This window comes from Mesoplodon densirostris, chromosome 3, assembly GCF_025265405.1.
Source record: "Mesoplodon densirostris isolate mMesDen1 chromosome 3, mMesDen1 primary haplotype, whole genome shotgun sequence".
NCBI classification, from domain to species: Eukaryota; Metazoa; Chordata; class Mammalia; order Artiodactyla; family Ziphiidae; genus Mesoplodon; species Mesoplodon densirostris.
This window is the reverse complement of record NC_082663.1, coordinates 78,641,628-78,661,147: the sequence shown is the minus strand read 5'-3', so window position 1 is coordinate 78,661,147 and position 19,520 is coordinate 78,641,628. Positions and strand designations below refer to the sequence as shown.

Below are 19,520 nucleotides of genomic sequence, written 5' to 3'. Positions count from 1 at the left end.
TTCATAATAAGGAGGTGATAAGATATAAGATGGCTGGAAGGAACTCAGTAAAGCATTTACTGCATTTAGCTAAGGAACTAAATCAAAATTGTATGTATACTTTTTCTGTTTTAATTGTATGTAGCAGTGAGGGAGATGAACGCCATACTTTTTGGAAATAATTTGTAAGGATCACACTGTTTCTTTTTTTTAGGGCTCTGCAGCATCGAGCTGATGTGTCTTGCCTTTGGAAGCTAGTTGGGGATGCTTGTACCAGTCTGTATGCTGTCTCACCATCTACAGTGAATGTTAGTGTCTTAGGAGTCCTCCTAGGTCAGAAAGAAGGAAAACAAGTATTAAAGAAAAAGGAGCTCCTCCATCTTGGAGGAAGGTAATTTACAAAGATTGCCAGTGGATGACCTTCAAATCAAATTAGAACATCATAACACAGTATAACATTCACTTTTATATTTCCATAGGTGTTATGGTCGTGCATTAAAACTGATGTCTACATCTAACACGTGGTGTGATCTTGGAATTAATTATTATCGCCAAGCACAACATCTAGCAGAAACAGGCAGCAACTCAAATGATCTTCAGGAGCTGTTGGAGAAATCTTTGCATGTATGGTTTTGAGAAATTTTTCATAAACTTTTAAAAAAACTAAGGGCTTTTCTGAAAGATGCTTTTGATAAAGTAAATTCTGTAGTGTTTTCACATAAAACCACATTTATCTTGATATAAATGCTAATATTCTGAGAAATAAATATTTATCTACTTTTACTTTTCAGTGTCTGAAAAAGGCTGTGAGACTTGACAGTAATAATCACTTATACTGGAATGCTCTTGGTGTAGTTTCATGTTACACTGGTAAGAATTGAGTAGCAGTTCAATATTTTTAGAAGATTGCCTGTTTTCAGGCAGTAAAGTTCAGTTTTATCGAAGTCTGTATTTTTCAGGTATTAGAAATTATGCCCTTGCTCAGCACTGTTTCATCAAATCAATCCAGTCAGAACAAATTGTGAGTGTTACGTGTCTCTGTCTATGCAAAATAACTTCAAAATTTAGTGTTAATGATTTTCTGAGACTGCTGTGTAGACAAGGGACCTAATTTTGTATACGTGTGTTTTTTAGAATGCTGTTGCATGGACCAACTTGGGAGTGTTATACCTTGCAAATGAAAAGATCGAGGTACATATATTATCTGTTTTGTCCTATTAAAAGTGAAGAACATTTTCTATATATGTTCTCTTCATAATAGCTTAACTTGTTGTGGAGAAATACTTTGCACATGGTTATCTATCCAGCATGCTCTCTAAGATGCTAGATCATTGATAGCGTTCACTTTATTATATTGAATAATGAATGTGTAAGATTTATTTCCCTTTCCATGTCACAAGAAATTTCTGGTTTTATAATTATGTTGTTTTTTTCATTTGGAGATTAAAATAATTGTTATGAATTATTTGGGTGTTTTTCTTTTTATCTTTTACACATTAAGAGGAGACCCATGTAGGCTGTGTTGGGGACGGAGTGATGAAGTAAGGGCATTTATTAGTACTCTCTAGAAACTTAAATTTAACCTTTGCTTGGTAATTTAGATTTGCCTTTAGCAGATATTAATCCCTTTACATGCCACAGTGTAAACTGTCATCCTTGAAGAGTTGTATATAGAGAATTGGAACTACAGTAATGGGGAGCATGTTTATAGGTCATGTTTAGAAGTTTCCACAAATCTATATATAATAGCACATCTGTACTGTTTTGTGTTTCAGGCAGTATATTGAATATCATCCCTTTAAAATCACTTCAGTGGTATTCTCAGGGATACATGAAGTCACTGCAGAGATTGCTTTAGAAGATTGTAAATAGAATGAAGAAAAATATTAATTTGGATCTTAAAATATGTGAAAATATTTTTTAAAAATTTAAATAAAGCCAAGTCTTAGTTAATAAGCTACGAATGTGGTTTTATGGTAGTGTGGTGCAGTTGTTGCCCATGAGCTTACTTTCTTATGAGAAAAAAAGACTGTTTCCTGCCACACATAGATAGATTATTGGGAAAACAATATAAAGCAGCATATAATAAGTTATTCTCTGTAGCAGAAAAAAAAAGCATACGATTTAAAGTGTCCCAAGTGGGGTAACTTGAAAGTTTCCTAACTGTTTAGCTCAGATTTAAGTTGACCACTCCTTTCGCCCAGTAGCAGGTCTCAGACCTCACTGGTTGTTAGTTTTTATCTTCCCAGTTGAGCTCCAAGAGAGGGGAATAGATTTAGCCTTCTCTAGTTATTTCCATCAGACCTGTGGCTTAGCAAATAGGTGGGTGATTGGTTCAAAGTTCTGTAGACTATGAGGTAGACACCTACAGTGCCCTTTCATTGAGGACCAGAATCCCTAAGCCTGTAGAGAAATCTGTTGAATCTGGGACTCTTTCAGGACTATATTTAAGACATAGTTTTAAGCATTGCCAATTGTGCTTAAACAGTGAAGTTTTAGGTTCATTTGTATTTATGTTTACAAGTCTGACTTTTCTTATTCTCTTATGCTTTTTAAATATAAGTGCTTTAATACAAAGTTTATAAAATGGCTTGTTATTTTTTGCCTTTTTTTTCCTAGCAAGCTCATGAAGCTTTCAAAATGGCTCAATCCCTTGATCCATCTTATTTAATCTGCTGGATTGGACAAGTAAGATATATAACGTATAGTTATTAAAAATCTGTTTTATTACATGTTAATAGAAAGTGGTATAAATAACGTATTAATATAAACAACACTGATAATAATGATAGCATTTGAGGGCTTACTTTGTGCCAGTTGCTGTGCTAGGCTCTTTGTGTGTGGAAATTGAAGCTAAAAGATCCTAAGTATCATGCCTAAGGTCATACAGCGTGTAATGATTAAGCTTTGATTTGAGGGACTTTGAACACCATCATTCTGCCATTATTATTCTTAAAAAATAAACCTAGGGGCTTCCCTGGTGGCGCAGTGGTTGAGAGTCCGCCTGCCGATGCAGGGGATACGGGTTCGTGCCCCGGTCTGGGAAGATCCCACATGCCTCGGAGAGGCTGGGCCCGTGAGCCATGGCCGCTGGGCCTGTGCTTCCGGAGCCTGTGCTCCACAATGGGGGAGGCCACAACAGTGAGAGGCCCGCGTACAGCAAAAAAATAAAAAATAAACCTAGAACTCTGTTAACATACATTTATCAAAAAAATGAATATTTACAAAGATCATTTTGATTATGTTCTCTCATTTTCTGTAAAATCTTCATATTTGATTTGGTACTTGTTTATGAGTACCCACCCGCCCCCACCCGGCAAAGTTTAGATTTTTGTACTGTCAAATAGAAATCAGGTTACTAGTCTGAGTCTGTCACTTACTAATTGTTTTACCTTAACATATCACTTCTGGATTTCATTTTTCTGACCTGAAAGAGAAGGGGGGCTTCCCTGGTGGTGCAGTGGTTGAGAGTCCACCTGCCGATGCAGGGGACACGGGTTCGTGCCCCGGTCTGGGAGGATCCCACATGCCGCGGAGCAGCTGGGCCCGTGAGCCATGGCCGCTGGGCCTGCGCGTCCAGAGCCTGTGCTCCACAACGGGAGAGGCCACAACAGTGAGAGGCCCGCATACGGCAAAAAAAAAAAAAAAAGAAGAAGGGGATTGGCCTGAGTGGCCTCCAAGATCTTGTCTAGTTGAGAAGTTGTAATAAATTAGTAAGTGGTTGATTGTTTCAGTTCAGAGACTAGTGGGAGCATCACCCCTATTAGAAAATCATTCATCAGGGATTAGATATCTTCTATTGTACTTTGACTCTTGGGTCTGATTCTAGTTAATCGGTGAAACGCAGAGTTAGGAAAGGCAAACTCCTGTTGCCATTAGCTGTGGTAGCATCTGGGAGCAGTGGCATTACTACACTAATCTCTATGTAAGGTTTTGGACCCAGAGGGCCTGAGAATTTGCATTTCTGACTGCTCCCAACTGACGACGATGCTGGTGGTCCAGGGCCTTCACTTTGAGTAACACTGCTGTAGGTCAGTAGGTCTGAGATGCTCATCAGAGTCACTTAAGTATTTTTTTTCTTATTTTTATTTATTTATTTTTAAAATTTTATTTATGTTTGCCTGCATTGGGTCTTCATTGCCACACGTGGGCTTTCTCTAGTTGCGGCGAGCCGGGGCTACTCTTCGTTGCAGTGCGTGGGCTTCTTACTGTGGTGGCTTCTCTTGTTGCAGAGCGTGGGCTTCAGTAGTTGTGGCATGCGGACTCAGTAGTTGCAGCTCGTGGGCTCTGGAGCGCAGGCTCAGTATTTGTGGCGCACGGGCTTAGTTGCTCCGTGGCTTGTGGGACCTTCCCGGACCAGGGCTCGAACCCGTGTCCCCTACATTGGAAGGCAGATTCTTAACCACTGTGCCACCAGGGAAGTCCCTTTTCTTATTTTTAAATTATTTCTGTTCTTAAAAAAAATTTATTTCAGGAGGTAATTAGTAGATTTAATTAAAATGGTAACAATAGAGTGCGGCTTAATATTAATTTCTTAATTAGTAATGTATGATAACTAAAAAAAAACCCCTGCTTTCTTATAAAGGATAGGTGAGCTTGAAAGTAATTTTAACTATCACATAATCTATGAAGTCAGTGGCATAGATATAATATTTAAAATCCTGAGGCAGTTTTAAAAAATAAACATGTTGAGACTCTACCCAGATCTATGGAAGCTAGATTTCTGGGGGAGAGGATCTCCTTTTTAAAAGCTTTCCAGTTGAATCTGAGGTGACCCTGTGATTAACAACTCTAATCCAGACAAATACCAGTATGAATAGATTGGGGGGAGGGAAGGGAGAAGGTAGCATAGCTTTATCAGTGTTCTGAGGAGTTTTATGTGGATTATTTCACTAACTCCGTGGTTGCAAATGGAGTTCTGCAAGCATCTTTCAGCTTAAGGGCTAATTTAACAAGTCATTCTGGTCCTCTGAACCATGGGAATACGGTAGCCAAGATTGAAAAAGAAGTTAACTTTTCTTTTAAGCACAGCTAGTAAACCTTTGGTTCCGCCAAAGAGTTTCATTTATTATTATTATTGTTGTTGTTAGTAGGAGTTGTAGTAGTAGTAATAGTAGTAGTAGTAGTCCTTTTAAACACATTAAGAGCCTCCTTTTTCCTTTTATAGGCTCTAATTGCAGAGACAGTTGCAAGTTATGACACCATGGATCTCTTCAGGCACACTACAGAACTCAGTATGCACGTAAGAATTTGAGCATTCTTCAGGATTCATTAATGAATAAAGTACTGTCCTTCTTGAGAAAATGAATACATAGTGGTATCAGATGTTAATGATAGCAGTTGTCTCTACTCTTCATTCTTTCTTAAAAAACAGATTAAACTGTCATTAAAGAGCTGATGAAGAAATGACATTGGGATTCAATAGATGAAGTAGTCATGTACAATAGAAACTGAGACTAAAAAATAAACCACCATCGACAGATGAATGGATAAAGAAGATGTGGCACATATATACAATGGAATATTACTCAGCTATAAAAAGAGATAAAATTGAGTTATTTGTAGTGAGGTGGATGGACCTAGAGTCTGTCATACAGAGTGAAGTAAGTCAGAAAGAGAAAAACAAATACCATATGCCAATACATACATATGGAATCTAAAAAAAAAAACAAAAGGTTCTGAAGAACCTAGGGGCAGGACAGGAATAAAGACACAGATGTAGAGAATGGACTTGAGGACATGGGGAGGGAGAATGGTAAGCTGAGACGAAGTGAGAAAGTGGCATTGACATATATACACTACCAAATGTAAAATAGATAGCTAGTGGGAAGCAGCCACATAACACAGGGAGATCAGCTCGTGCTTTGTGACCACCTAAAGGGGTGGGATAGGGAGGGTGGGAGGGAGGGGATATGGGGGTATATGTGTACTTATAGCTGATTCACTTTGTTATACAGCAGCAACTAACACAACAGTGTAAAACAATTATACTCCAATAAAGATGTTAAAAAAAAACCAAACTGGTACGTCCATACCTACAGAATGCTAAGCAATAAAAAGGAGTTAACCATTAATACAAAAAACAAATGAGATAAATACTAGAGTTGGTTGACATTTCTCGATTATTTATGAAAGTGTTTTAGAATTCTTTTGATTGGTAATTATTTGTTGACCTATGGAAATGATGCTGAGAAGAAGTAAACCAACCCATCAGGAGGGGCTCTGTTTTTTCCCCTTTATTTATCCTGCTTGATTCTTCTACTTAGGTTTGAAGCAAGTGATTTAAATATGTTCTTAGCTGTGTTGTATCATAGTGACCATTTATTTAAAGGCACTTACCAGTTGACTTAGAAGACTAAGATGTGATATTTACTGTATTGAAGTACATTGTTTCATTTCTTAATTTTTCTTGACAGATTTATTACCCTGTGTCTACTTGTTAACTTTGGCTTTTTTACAGACGGAGGGAGCAATAGGTTACGCGTATTGGGTCTGTACAACATTGCAAGATAAAAGCAACAGAGACACGGAGCTGTACCAGTACAACATCCTCCAGATGAATGCAATTCCAGCAGCACAAGTGGTTTTGAGTAAATACACAGGTAAGGCACCTGTTATACAAAGGCAAGATATATGAATAATTGTTGAGATAATTTAAAGAATTTAAATTAATTAAATTTAAAATTAATTCCAAATTAAATATTAGCTCCTTAAGACATGAATTTGCCCTTTCCCCCCCACGGCCAAGTATTCTGCTTTTTAAACTTTACTAAAGATTTTTGAAGAGTGCTGAAAATTGTTATTACCTAATGATTGAAGGTAGAAGTGATTTCCATGTTGTAGTAGGAAGCATTTTGGAGCCTAATGGTCCTGAGTTGCTGCTGTTCTAGCTCTGCTGTTTACTTTCTCTGCAATCTTAGGCCAAGCATTTTACTTCCCTTAACTTCTGTTAATCTTGGGAAGTAGAGATAATAATACTGAGGTTGCAAAGACCTGAGAATTCAATGAGGTAATATGCTTTAAGTTCCAAACCCAGTGCCTTTAACGTCCCACTTTAACACCTGATCTTTCTTCAACATACTGGAAAAATATGTTTAGCCTTAGGAAAAGGACAGAATGGTGAAATTTAATTAACCATCTATTGTAATAACTTTCTTCCTTAATAAAACTAATAGTGGGTTTAGTCTCAGCTCCACCACTTAGTAGCCATGATGAAACCTTGGGCTTATTAACCAAATTGAATTTTAGTTTTCCTACCTATATAATACAAGAGTGAAAGTATCTGTTGCTTAGGGTTTAATGAGATGATATATATAAAATGTTATGCAGAGTACCTGGCATATCCTAGATGCTCAAGAAATGTTAGTTTCACTAGCATCTTATTTATCACTCAGCAAAATTCTAATAAAGAAGCAAGGCATTTAAGCAGTAATATTGACAGTTGAATAATATGAAGAATCAGATAAACTGAAAAGCAGAAGAGAAAATACCTCATCATTGTAATATGCAGGATGGTAATACTCTTCCTGCATTGAGCCTGGGGCACTTGATTAGAAGGCAGTTCATTTATAAACATCAGCACTTTGGGACATTAAAATGTTATGCAGTGTGCCCAAATGAATGACTCTAATGAATACCTAGAGCCTCTGAGAAAGTGTATGATCACTGATAGGTTTCCTTACAGAATGGGAAACGTTTGTGAAGGGTTTACATAAAGAGGTAAATTTTTAGCTTTCTGCAAAATTCAGATACCTAGAACAACAAACAGTCTCTGACAGGTATAAATAGCTAGGTTTTTGAGTCTGTAGTGGAGCCGTATCATATATTCATTTAACAAATTCAATTATATGTGCTTGGCCAAAAAAATATTAATTTAGAAGCAGAAAAGAGAGGGGGGGACAAGAGAAAATGCAGATAAATCATTTGTCCTGCTGACCGTTGGCCTCAGGGTGAGAGTGGATGAAGGTTATGGGTCTCCTCTTAATTTGACTCAGTTTGGTGACCTTCTTGTGTGATGACCTAAGAATTTTGCAAGAATCACTTTACCCATGTGATTTTTACCTTATGCTTTGACAGTTAGAACCTAACCATCACATAAGATGTGATTATACTCTACTGTTAAACAGTTGAAGAGATTTGAAGGCTTGCTTCCCAACACAACTTAAGTTGATCAGATGTGTTTCTTTCTCCCTGCACATTAGTAGATATATGATGTTTTTTGACATTAGAATTCAAAATACTACACTGAAAGTGCCCAAATCATCTTCTGTTTCTAGAGTACAGTACTGAATTTTTTTAAAAAATACATAGAAATTGGAACAGAACCACCAAGAGAAATTGTTGCTAAACTCAATCACAGGAAGGTTTAAGTGACTAGCCAAAGAACTGGATTTCCTTACAATTCAAATGACCAGTTTTAACATGAGCTATGATTTCAAATTGTTATACCTTTGGGAATAAAAAAGTGTTTAAACTTTAAAACATAAGTAGAAGCCATATGTAACTATAGATGTTACTCAATAATTTAAAAGAGTACTGATACTTTATAGTCAGGATAAAATCAGACTACTATTCTTAGCAATGCCCCTGACCTCAGGAAATAATCTAGTGTTTAAAATATTGAAAAAAGTTGAAAATAAAACTCATATTTTACAAACACAACCATTATGCACATGCAAAGAAAAGATATTTTTGGATTTCCAGAAAGAATTCAGAATTATGCTCCAGCTTTCACAATGTTGGGTTACTTAAATGAACATCTACAACTGAAGAAGGAAGCAGCAGATGCATACCAAAGGTAAAGGCTCCCTTTAATTGAAATGTGGTCCTTATTTGTCAGTTGGCCTTTTTAAGGTATAGTCTCATTTTCATGAGGAAGGTACTAATAAAATGTTCTGATTCTTTTCCTGATCTTTCATTGTTTATTATTATTACATTTTGTATATGAAAATATACAGTTCTAAATTTTCAGCTATATTTTCATTTCTATTGCTCAACCTGAGAGAAAGAGAGAGACAGAGAGAGAAGAAAAAATAAAAACCAAACCAAAAATCCCCTCAGGTTTTAGAAAAATCTGTCCCTTTACAGTTTGTCTTGCTTTATTATTAAAGATGTGTTTATTCAGAGAAGAAATGAGATTTAAAGCATGAGAAAAAATTACATGTTATTTTGAATCACTTTAATGTCTACTATATCGTATTTATTCATTCAGTAAATATTTGTTAAACTGCTATGTGTCAAGTAGTGTCCTTTGGCAGTGGCAATTTAGCAGTGAATTAAAACAAACACAGGCTCAGTTCTCATGGAGCTCATATTCTGGTGGAGGGGAGGTGCATTGTAAGCTAATAAACATCTGTGATGGTAACAATTGCTAGGAAAGAAAATCAAAGTAAAGGACCAGACACTAGAGAGGCAAGCAGCAAATTTGAGATAGGTTTAAGAGGTAGGTTTCCTAAGGAGGCAATTAAGGCCTGACCTGAATGAAGTGGGGCCATAAGCCATTTGGTTATCAGGGAAGGAGCATTCCAGGCAGAAGGAGCAGCAAGAACAAGTGCTCTGAAGCAGGAGTGGACTTGGTATGTTGAAGAAACAAGGACAGCATGCTTGAGTGAGATGACCAGCTGGGAGAGTGAGAGGAAATGAAATCAACTTGAAGTTTTATTCTCTACAAATTAATTGATCTGTGGGGCTTCCCTGCTGATGCAGTGGTTAAGAATCTGCCTGCCAATGCAGGGGACACGGGTTCGAGCCCTGGTCTGGGAAGATCCCACATGCCGTAGAGCAGCTAAGCCCGTCTGCCACAACTACTGAGCCTGTGCTCTAGAGCCTGCGAGCCACAACTTCTGAGCCCACGTGCCACAACTACAGAAGCCCATGCACCTAGAGTCTGTGCTCTGCAACAAGAGAAGCCACTGCAGTGAGAAGCCCGTGCAACACAACGAAGAGTAGCCCCCACTTGCTACAACTAGAGAAAGCCCGTGCACCAACAAAGTCCCAACGCTGCCAAAAATAAATAAAAAATTAAAAAAAAATTTATCGATCTGTGAATAAGAAAATCACTGTTGATCTCATGAGTACTAGACGAAAAGTTAAAAGGCCTGATTGCCTAACCTCTGAGGCACATCACTGCCCTAAATCTAAATAAACAGATATTTAGAAGAAGCCTTGTCAGATAATAAATAATCGAGTTGTCCCAAATGCTTTGCCATCCTTGTATGGATCTCTCTGTAGTTAAAGAAGTAATCACTAGATGGTACTGGAGGCTGTATAATCAAGAAGTTATTTTGCCAGGTGTATGTGGAGAGAGGTTTATGAAAACCCACAATTCTATTTCTTTCAACATTACAATAAAGTTACTAATAAAGAAACTGTAGAAATTTGATAGGATACAACAGTGAGCAGGATTTTTAAACAGAGAAAACTAGGCAGCTTTAGAATGCTTGCTACTTTTTTTGGTATACATTATAATCACAAATATTGTGAGTCTAACACTGGTTATGCCTTTGCTTAAAATGGCAACTCCATGGTCACTTGGATATACACCACTCTTTCTTGACTGATCACCACTGTTGTTTTCTCCTTAAACAAGTATTTGAGACTTGAAATTACAAATTAGGTATAAATCTAACCACAGGTACAGTCTTTAATATGATACTGTTTCTGTAATACTGTCTTTTAGACTTCTCTGGCAAATTTTTGTTTTTCATGTAACATCAGGGGCATTAAAAGCTTTTCTTGGCTATTTCTCCCTGGCTAATCTTTAACAGAAAAAAAAAAGTCATTAAATATCCAACTCCTTTAGTTGTTGAGACATTTCCCTCCTTGCCCAAAGGGGACTGAGCATGAGAAGGTAAAAATATGGGCTGTCAGCATGTTGTATTTATTCTAAGCCTCTTGAGACTCCTGATGACTCATTCCTGTCTCTGAATTCATTATTGCTTAAATATCTTTCTGTATGTAGCAGGTAAAGGCACATGAAAGCACTTGATTTCCTGGCTTCCTACCTCAAACTTCTAGTATATAAATAATTTTAAGAGTGTACTATGTACTTCAAATTCTATATACTTCAAATATGTCAAAACTTTAAAACATCAACCCAGTTGTTCCCCATGTTTAGATTAAAATCTTTGGAATATTTAAAGCTCAAGTATGGTAAGTGATTTCTCTTATTAAGAGGTCACTTTTTATTATTTTCCTGACAATCTAAAATCTATTAAGTGCTTTTGTGGTACCAGTTTAATAAAATATAAATAAGCTGTTACGGAACTAGTTAAATAATTAGTAGAATTAAATGAAGAAAACAAAAATCTGTAGATTCAGTTAAGGAGGATGAGTAAAAGAATGCTATTGCACGTAGATAATTTAAAATACCTTGTCCTTTTTTTAAAGGGCAATTTTGTTGTTACAGACTGCAGAAGACAGAGATGCTTATAATGTTACAATAAGAAATTATGGCAGATTGTTATGGTAAGCATATTTTTCCCATTAATTCCATGAATCTAACAGGTTTTTCTGGTGAAAGCTATGGGGCTAGTGAGGTGATGACCAGTTTCCAGAGTAGCAGGTTGTGTATGAATGAGTACGATGATGACATTCCCCCAGGATACATCATTCCCACTGTAACAAGCTGTGTTAACAGTGTCCTGTCCCTGTAATGACCCCGAGCCCCAGTGTCCTTTGTGAGGACCGGGTTTAGCACTGATGTTTGTGAACTAGACAGGAGAGGTAGTTACTGTTTCTAATAGTAGAAGCCTAGTTAATTGGAAGAGGATTAGATTTATTCTGATTTGATGTATATTCTTAAACTGGGGGTGGGATTAAGGGTCCAGAAACCCTTTTGAGATAGTACACAAAAATTTTTGTATGTGTGCATTTTGGGGGTGGGGAGGGAGCAATATCACGTTCTTCAGAGTCTCAAAGACTTCCGACTTCAAAAAAAAGACTGAAAAAAAAAAAGGTTGGAAATCAATTGTTTCAGAGGATAGAACTTGGTTGGGACAGGAGGAGTGTTAATGGGAGGAAGACTTTTGGCTCAAGGAGGCATTCCTCAAATTGAGAGCTGCCCCAGAATTGAATGTTCCAGTTTGAAACACATTATTAGAACTATAGTTTGATATTTTGGGATTAGTACCTACATCTTTTAAGGAGCTACATAGTAGAAATCGGAGGTAGCCAGTTCGTTTCTTTTATAACCATATAACTGAATCATATCTATAGACAGAAAATTTTCCCTGTTTTGATTGCTTCTCCTTTAAATTCTTTTATTTATTTATTTATTTTTTTTGGCGGTATGCGGGCCTCTCACTGTTGTGGCCTCTCCCGTTGCGGAGCACAGGCTCCGGATGCGCAGGCCCAGCGGCCATGGCTCACGGGCCCAGCCGCTCCGCGGCATATGGGATCCTCCCAGACCGGGGCACGAACCCATATCCCCTGCATCGGCAGGCGGACTCTTAACCACTGCGCCACCAGGGAGGCCCCTTTTAATTCTTTTAAATCGTTGTGTTTAGGAGTTGATAGAGCTCTGTCAGTTCCAAAATTTTGTTGTAAGAAACTGTATAGAGCAAAGTATCTGTTCTCTGTAGTTAGATGTTTCATATAATGTAACTGTTTTAGAAGAAAATTTATACCTCCCATTGAAAATAGGTCATCTGATTTCTTTTTGATTTGTTTTTATTATGAAATATATTAAACATGCAAAACACAGCAATAGAGTATGGAGCATAATTTAATGAATAGTCACCATTCAGATATAACAGATCTTAAAATTCTGTTAATAGGTTTCAGGTTTCTTTTTCAAAAAAAAAAAAAGTTACAAATAAAGTTGAAGCCCCTTGTGCCCTTCTCTAGTTCCATTCTTTTCTCTACAAAAGTTATCAGATGTTTGAAAATAGTGTTCATTAAAAAAATACTTTAAAAATACATGTATGGGGGGCTTCCCTGGTGGCACAGTCATTAAGAATCTGCCTGCCAATGCAGGGGACACGGGTTCGAGCCCTGGTCTGGGAAGATCCCACATGCCGCAGAGCAGCTAAGCCCATGCGCCACAACTACTGAGCCTGCGGTCTAGAGCCCGCATGCCACAACTACTGAAGCCTGTGCTCCTAGAGCTGGTGCTCCGCAACAAGAGAAGCCACTGCAGTGAGAGGCATGTGCACCGCAACGGAGAGTAACCCCCTCTCACCACAACTAGAGAAAGCCCACGTGCAGCAACTAAGACCCAGTGCAGCCAAAAATAAACAAATTAGATTAATTAATTAAAAAAATACATGTATGTATCTATAAACAATCTAAGGTAGTCCTCTTCCCTTCATTAAATATTTATCAAAATTTGAGTTAATGGATTTTTAAATTCTTTCACCTTCATAAAATTAATTTTAGAAGCAAATATTGCCTATATTTTTAGCTCCCACCCACACCTCCAAGATTAAAAAGATATTATGAAAAGCTTTCTAATAACACATTAAAAATAGAAGCAGTGGGCCTCCCTGGTGGCGCAGTGGTTAAGAGTCCGCCTGCCGATGCAGGGGATACGGGTTCGTGCCCCGGTCTGGGAGGATCCCATGTGCCGCGGAGCGGCTGGGCCCGTGAGCCATGGCCGCTGGGCCTGCGCATCCGGAGCCTGTGCTCCGCAACGGGAGAGGCCACAACAGTGAGAGGCCCACATACCGCAAAAAGAAAAAAAAAAAAAAAAATAGAAGCAGTTTCTGATTATAGTGATAGATACCAGAAATCAGAGTCTCAAAGGTACAGTGAGTCTGTTCCAGGTGGTGGCAGCTTCTCTTCATTTTTAAGTAAACAAAATACATTTTTTTATTTTGCTGTTATTAAAAAGCATTCTACTTTAGTATCATGTATAACAATTTTTACTTTTATTCCTATTAAATACAGAAAAGATAATGTATAGTTTTGTCTGTGGGATTTTAGTGTATCTATATGCCCTCCAAAAAAATGGATGTGCAGATAAACAGTTTACACGGAGGCTGGGTTTGGTTATGACTTGCTAAGCTTGTCAAAGATGCTCATAGGGTAATATTTAACTAATATATTAAACTTAAAAAATTAGAGTTCTATATCAAAGTCAACTTGAAATTATTTTTATAACAGTTTAATTCAAGTTTGTTAAAAAAAAAGTTTGTAATTCAGCAGAACTGTTCATTTTCACCCATAATTTAAAAGGAAAGTGTGAAGTTAAATCCCCCTAGTGCATCCTGTTTGAAATAAGTGATATGCCTTCTATTTTAATATAAGGCTTTTCTACAGCTTTAACACTGATAGATGAAGTAGGTAAAGTTGTTAAAAGAGCTTTAGTATAATAATATTTCTGAATTTTGATGATATAAGCCAAAATGTTTTTTGATATTAAAAGTAAGTTATGTTTTGCTTCTTAGTTCTATTGGTGAATATGATAAAGCTATCCAGGCTTTTAAGTCAACACCCCTTGAGGAGTTAGAAGACATCATAGGTTTTGGATTGGCTTTATTTATGAAGGGTCTGTATAAAGAGAGCAGCAAAGGTAAGTGCGTTGCTTAAAGCTAAAGGATACTTTCTACTTTTCCAGAGCTGAGAAGAATTTAATCATGATGAGCTTACATACAGAAAGATGTAATATTAAGATGGGGGTAGGGGTTGCAATGTTTATTAAAAATCTGACTAAAAGTCAGGAACGTTAAGAGGTACTTTTTATCTGTTCCTTCCTTTAGTACATTATTATGATGAATAGTCCTTTTAGCAGTGTTACGAACTGAATGTTATCTTTATTATTTAGATGAGGAAACAGACCCAAGATCAGTTAGGGTACATGTATAAGGTAGCATTTGAAATCAAGTATTTACTACTCTACAGTGTTTCAATGTACATTTCTGATAAATGAAGGCCTCAACCATTGTTAATAATAATACATTTTGGTTTCTCCAAAAATGCTTGTTGAGTGCATTTTCACATATATGGCCCAGCCTATGTGTGTGCAGCTCATTTTAAGTACTGCTTAATGGAGTTGCTGTTCTGTACATGGGAATGTGGGTGATACCTCAATGGCTGTAGACCTCCACTTCTTTTGAAGATAGTGATTCAAACCTACCTGTAGATTCTAAAGAAGGAAATTGAGAAATATCACATAATAACCCAAATGATATTCCCAGAATCACCTTGGAACAGCTAAACCAAGTTAGATATTCTAAATTTTTATTCCATTCACTTGAGAGCAAGGGAACAATAAGATGTAATTTTAGTTAGACCCTTTTAAAAAATAGGCTTCCCTGGTGGCACAGTGGTTGAGAGTCCGCCTGCCGATGCAGGGGACACGGGTTCATGCCCCAGTCCGGGAAGATCCCACATGCTGCCAAGCGGCTGGGCCCGTGAGCCATGGCCACTGAGCCTGCGCGTCCGGAGCCTGTGCTCCGCAACGGGAGACGCCATAACAGTGAGAGGCCCACGTACGACAAAAAAAAAAAAATAGTATTAGGAAAGGAAAAATCCCACCATTTGTCAGTCGGGATTGCTTTTATATTGTTTTGTTTTTGTTTCCAACTCTATGTAACAGCCTATGAGAGAGCCTTGTCTACTGTTGAATCAGAGCAAGACAAAGCTCATATCTTGACAGCTCTGGCAATAGCGGAGTATAAACAAGGAAAAATGGACGTAGCCAAGACATTGTTATTTAAATGGTATGTATAGTTGACATCAACACTCGGCATGACCAGATACTTAAATATTGGGTTAAAATTTGGAGGAACGTAAAATGAAGTTCTTAATGTTTCAGGAATATTTTTGTGAACAAAAGGGATTGGACCCACCTGGTTCTGAACTGACAGTCACAGGTGGAGCTAGAGATCATGGCTTAATTCTTAATTCTGGATTCATCCAATCCTTCAAAACCATCCTGTACTCTGTGTGTATTATATATTTTTTTAAACTAGTAATTGATCAGCTGATCTTTTAGGATCATAAAATTTTAATGAAGGCAGTCATTAACTGGCTTGTTTTTGGCCCCATAAGTTCCCAAAGAGACTTTTTCTCCTCTTTCCTATTCAGGTTAACCTGATAAAGTTCATTTAAAGTTGAGTCTTTAAAAATGTGTATATACACCAATATAAATTGTAACTGTTTCTTTATTTTTGGAATAATTTAATAAAATAACAGTCTCTGATATCTGTGATTACTTATATGGTATATTTTTTAAAATAATTTATTTTATTTTAATTTTGGCTGCGTTGGGTCTTGGTTGTTGCGTATGGGCTTTTCTCTGGTTGCAGTGAGCAGGGGCTACTCTTCATTGTGGTGTGCAGGCTTCTTTTTCTTTTTTTTAATTTTTAAATTTTATGGTATTTATTTTTTTATACAGCAGGTTCTTATTAGTCATCAATTTTATACACATCAGTGTATACATGTCAATCCCAATCGCCCAGTTCATCACACCACTATCCCCACACCCCTGCCGCTTTCCCCGCTTGCTGTCCATATGTTTGTTCTCTACATCTGTATCTCAGTTTCTGCCCTGCAAACTGGTTCATCTGTACCATTTTTCTACGTTCCACATATATGCGTTAATATATGATATTTGTTTTTCTCTTTCTGACTTAATTCACTCTGTATGACAGGCTCTAGATCCATCCACGTCTCAACAAATGACCCAATGTTGTTCCTTTTTATGGCTGAGTAGTATTCCATTGTATTTATGTACCACATCTTCTTTATCCATTCGTCTGTTGCTGGACATTTAGGTTGCTTCCATGACCTGACTATAAATAGTAAATAGTAAATACTGCTGCAGTAAATAGTTCTGCAATGAACATTGGGGTGCATGTGTCTTTTTGAATTATGGTTTTCTCTGGGTATGTGCCCAGTAGTGGGATTGCTGGATCATGTGGTAATTCTATTTTTAGTATTTTAAGGAACCTCTATACTGTTCTCCATAGTGGCTGTATCAATTTATATTCCCACCAACAGTGCAAGAGGGTTCCCTTTTCTCTGCACCCTCTCCAGCATTTGCTGTTTCTAGATTTTCTGATGATGCCCATTCTAACTGGTGTGAGGTGATACCTCATTGTAGTTTTGATTTGCATTTCTCTAATAATTAGTGATGTTGAGTAGCTTTTCATGTGCTTCTTCGCCATCTATATGTCTCCTTTGGAGAAATGTCTATTTAGGTCTTCTGCCCATTTTTGGATTGGGTTGTTTTTTGTTTAATATTGAGCTGCATGAGCTATTTATATATTTTGGGGATTAATCCTTTGTCCATTGATTTGTTTGCAAATATTTTGTCCCATTCTGAGGGTTGTCTTTTGGTCTTGTTTATGGTTTCCTTTGCTGCGCAAAAGCTTTGAAGTTTCATTAGGTTCCATTTGTTTATTTTTGTTTTTATTTCCATTACTCTAGGAGGTGGATCAAAAAAGATCTTGCTGTGATTTATGTCAAAGAGTGTTCTTCCTATGTTTTCCTCTAAGAGTTTTAGAGTGTCCAGTCTTAAATTTAGGTCTCGAATCCATTTTGAGTTTATTTTTGTGTATGGTGTTAGGGAGTGTACTAATTTCATTCTTTTACATGTAGCTGTCCAGTTTTCCCAGCACCACTTATTGAAGAGACTGTCTTTTCTACATTGTACAGCCTTGGCTCCTTTGTCATAGATTAGTTGACAATAGGTGCATGGGTTTATCTCTGGGCTTTCCATATTGTCTTGATTACTGTAGCTTTATAGTAAAGTCTGAAGTCATGGAGTCTGATTGCTCCAGCTCCGTTTTTTTCCCTCAAGACTGGCTATTCGGGGTCTTTTGTGTCTCCATACAAATTTAAAGATTTTTTGTTCTAGTTCCATAACAAATGCCATTAGTAATTTCATATGGATAGTATTGAATCTGTATATTGCTTTGGGTAGTATAGTCATTTTCACAATATTGATTCTTCTAATCCAAGAACATGGTATATCTCTCCATCTGTTGGTATCATCTTTAATTTCTTTCATAAGTGTCTTATAGTTTTCTGCATACAGGTCTTTTGTCTCCCTAGGTAGGTTTATTCCTAGGTATTTTATTCTTTTTGTTGCAATGGTAAATGGGAGTTTTTCCTTAATTTCTCTTTCAGCTTTTTCATCATTAGTGTATAGGAATGCAAGGGATTTCTGTGCATTAATTTTGTATCCTGCAATTTTACCAGATTCACTGATTAGCTCTAGTAGTTTTCTGGTGGCATCTTTAGGATTCTCTATGTATAGTATCATGTCATCTGCAAACAGTGACAGTTTTACTTCTTGTTTTCCAATTTGTATTCCTTTATCTCTTTTTCTTATCTGATTTCCGTGGCTAGGACTTCCACAACTATGTTGAATAATAGTGATGAGAGTGGACATCCTTGTCTTGATCTTAGAGGAAATGCTTTCAGTTTTTCACCATTGAGAATGATGTTTGCTGTGGGTTTGTTGTATATGGCCTTTATTATGTTGAGGTAGGTTCCCCCTATGCCCACTTTCTGGAGAGTTTTTATCATAAATGGGTGTTGATTTTTGTCAAAAGCTTTTTCTGCATCTATTGAGATGATCATATCATTTTTATTCAATTTGTTAATATGGTGTATCACATTGATTGATTTGAGTATATTGAACAATCCTTGCATCCCTGGAATAAATCCCACTTGACCATGGTGTATGATCCTTTTAATGTGTTGCTGGATTCTGTTTGCTAGTAGTTTGTTGAGGATTTTTGCATCTACATTCATCAGTGATATTGGTCTGTAATTTTCTTTTCTTGTAGCATCTTTGTCTGGTTTTGATACCAGGATGATGGTGGCCTCATAGAATGAGTTTCAGAGTATTCTTTCCTTTGCAATATTTTGGAAGAGTTTGAGAAGGGTGGGTGTTAGCTGTTCTCTAAATGTTTGATAGAATTCACCTGTGAAGCCATCTGGTCCTGGACTTTTGTTTGTTGGAAGATTTTTAATCACAGTTTCAATTTCAGTGCTTGTGATTGGTCTGTTCATATTTTCTGTTTCTCCCTGGTTCAGTCTTGGAAGGTTATACCTTTCTAAGAATTTGTCCATTTCTTCCAGGTTGTCCATTTTATTGGCATAGAGTTGCTTGTCGTAGTCTTCTAGGATGCTTTGTATTTCTGTGGTGTCTGTTGTAACTTCTCCTTTGTCATTTCTAATTTTATTGATTTGAATCCTCTCCCTCTTTTTCTTGATGAGTCTGGCTAATGGTTTATCAATTTTGTTTATCTTCTCAAAGAACCAGCTTTTAGTTTTATTGATCTTTGCTATTGTTTTCTTTGTTTCTATTTCATTTACTTCTGCTCTGATCTTTATGATTTCTTTCCTTCTGCTAACTTTGGGTTTTGTTTGTTCTTCTTTCTCTAGTTCCTATAGGTGTAAGGTTAGATTGTTTACTTGAGATGTTTCTTGTTTCTTGAGGTAGGCTTGTATAGCTATAAACGTCCCTCTTAGAACTGCTTTTGCTGCATCCTATAGGTTTTGGATCGTCGTGTTTTCATTGTCATTTGTCTCTAGGTATTTTTTTATTTCCTCTTCACTTTCTTCAGTGATCTCTTGGTTATTGA

The 19,520-nt window shown here is 37.0% G+C and overlaps 1 protein-coding gene across 3 annotated transcripts in view; it reads left to right on the top strand.

Annotated features, from left to right (window-relative positions):
- Positions 1-19,520, top strand: part of SKIC3 (SKI3 subunit of superkiller complex) — a 145,392-nt gene that overhangs the window by 93,504 nt on the left and 32,368 nt on the right. For all 3 annotated transcript variants that reach the window (XM_060093167.1, XM_060093165.1, XM_060093166.1), the window contains exons 20-31: positions 194-370; positions 459-603; positions 771-849; positions 939-1,000; positions 1,114-1,170; positions 2,599-2,667; positions 5,147-5,221; positions 6,440-6,581; positions 8,683-8,776; positions 11,368-11,445; positions 14,367-14,491; positions 15,518-15,641. In XM_060093167.1, the coding sequence (XP_059949150.1) occupies positions 194-370; positions 459-603; positions 771-849; positions 939-1,000; positions 1,114-1,170; positions 2,599-2,667; positions 5,147-5,221; positions 6,440-6,581; positions 8,683-8,776; positions 11,368-11,445; positions 14,367-14,491; positions 15,518-15,641 (1,227 nt within the window). The remainder of the gene's footprint in view (positions 1-193; positions 371-458; positions 604-770; positions 850-938; positions 1,001-1,113; positions 1,171-2,598; positions 2,668-5,146; positions 5,222-6,439; positions 6,582-8,682; positions 8,777-11,367; positions 11,446-14,366; positions 14,492-15,517; positions 15,642-19,520) is intronic.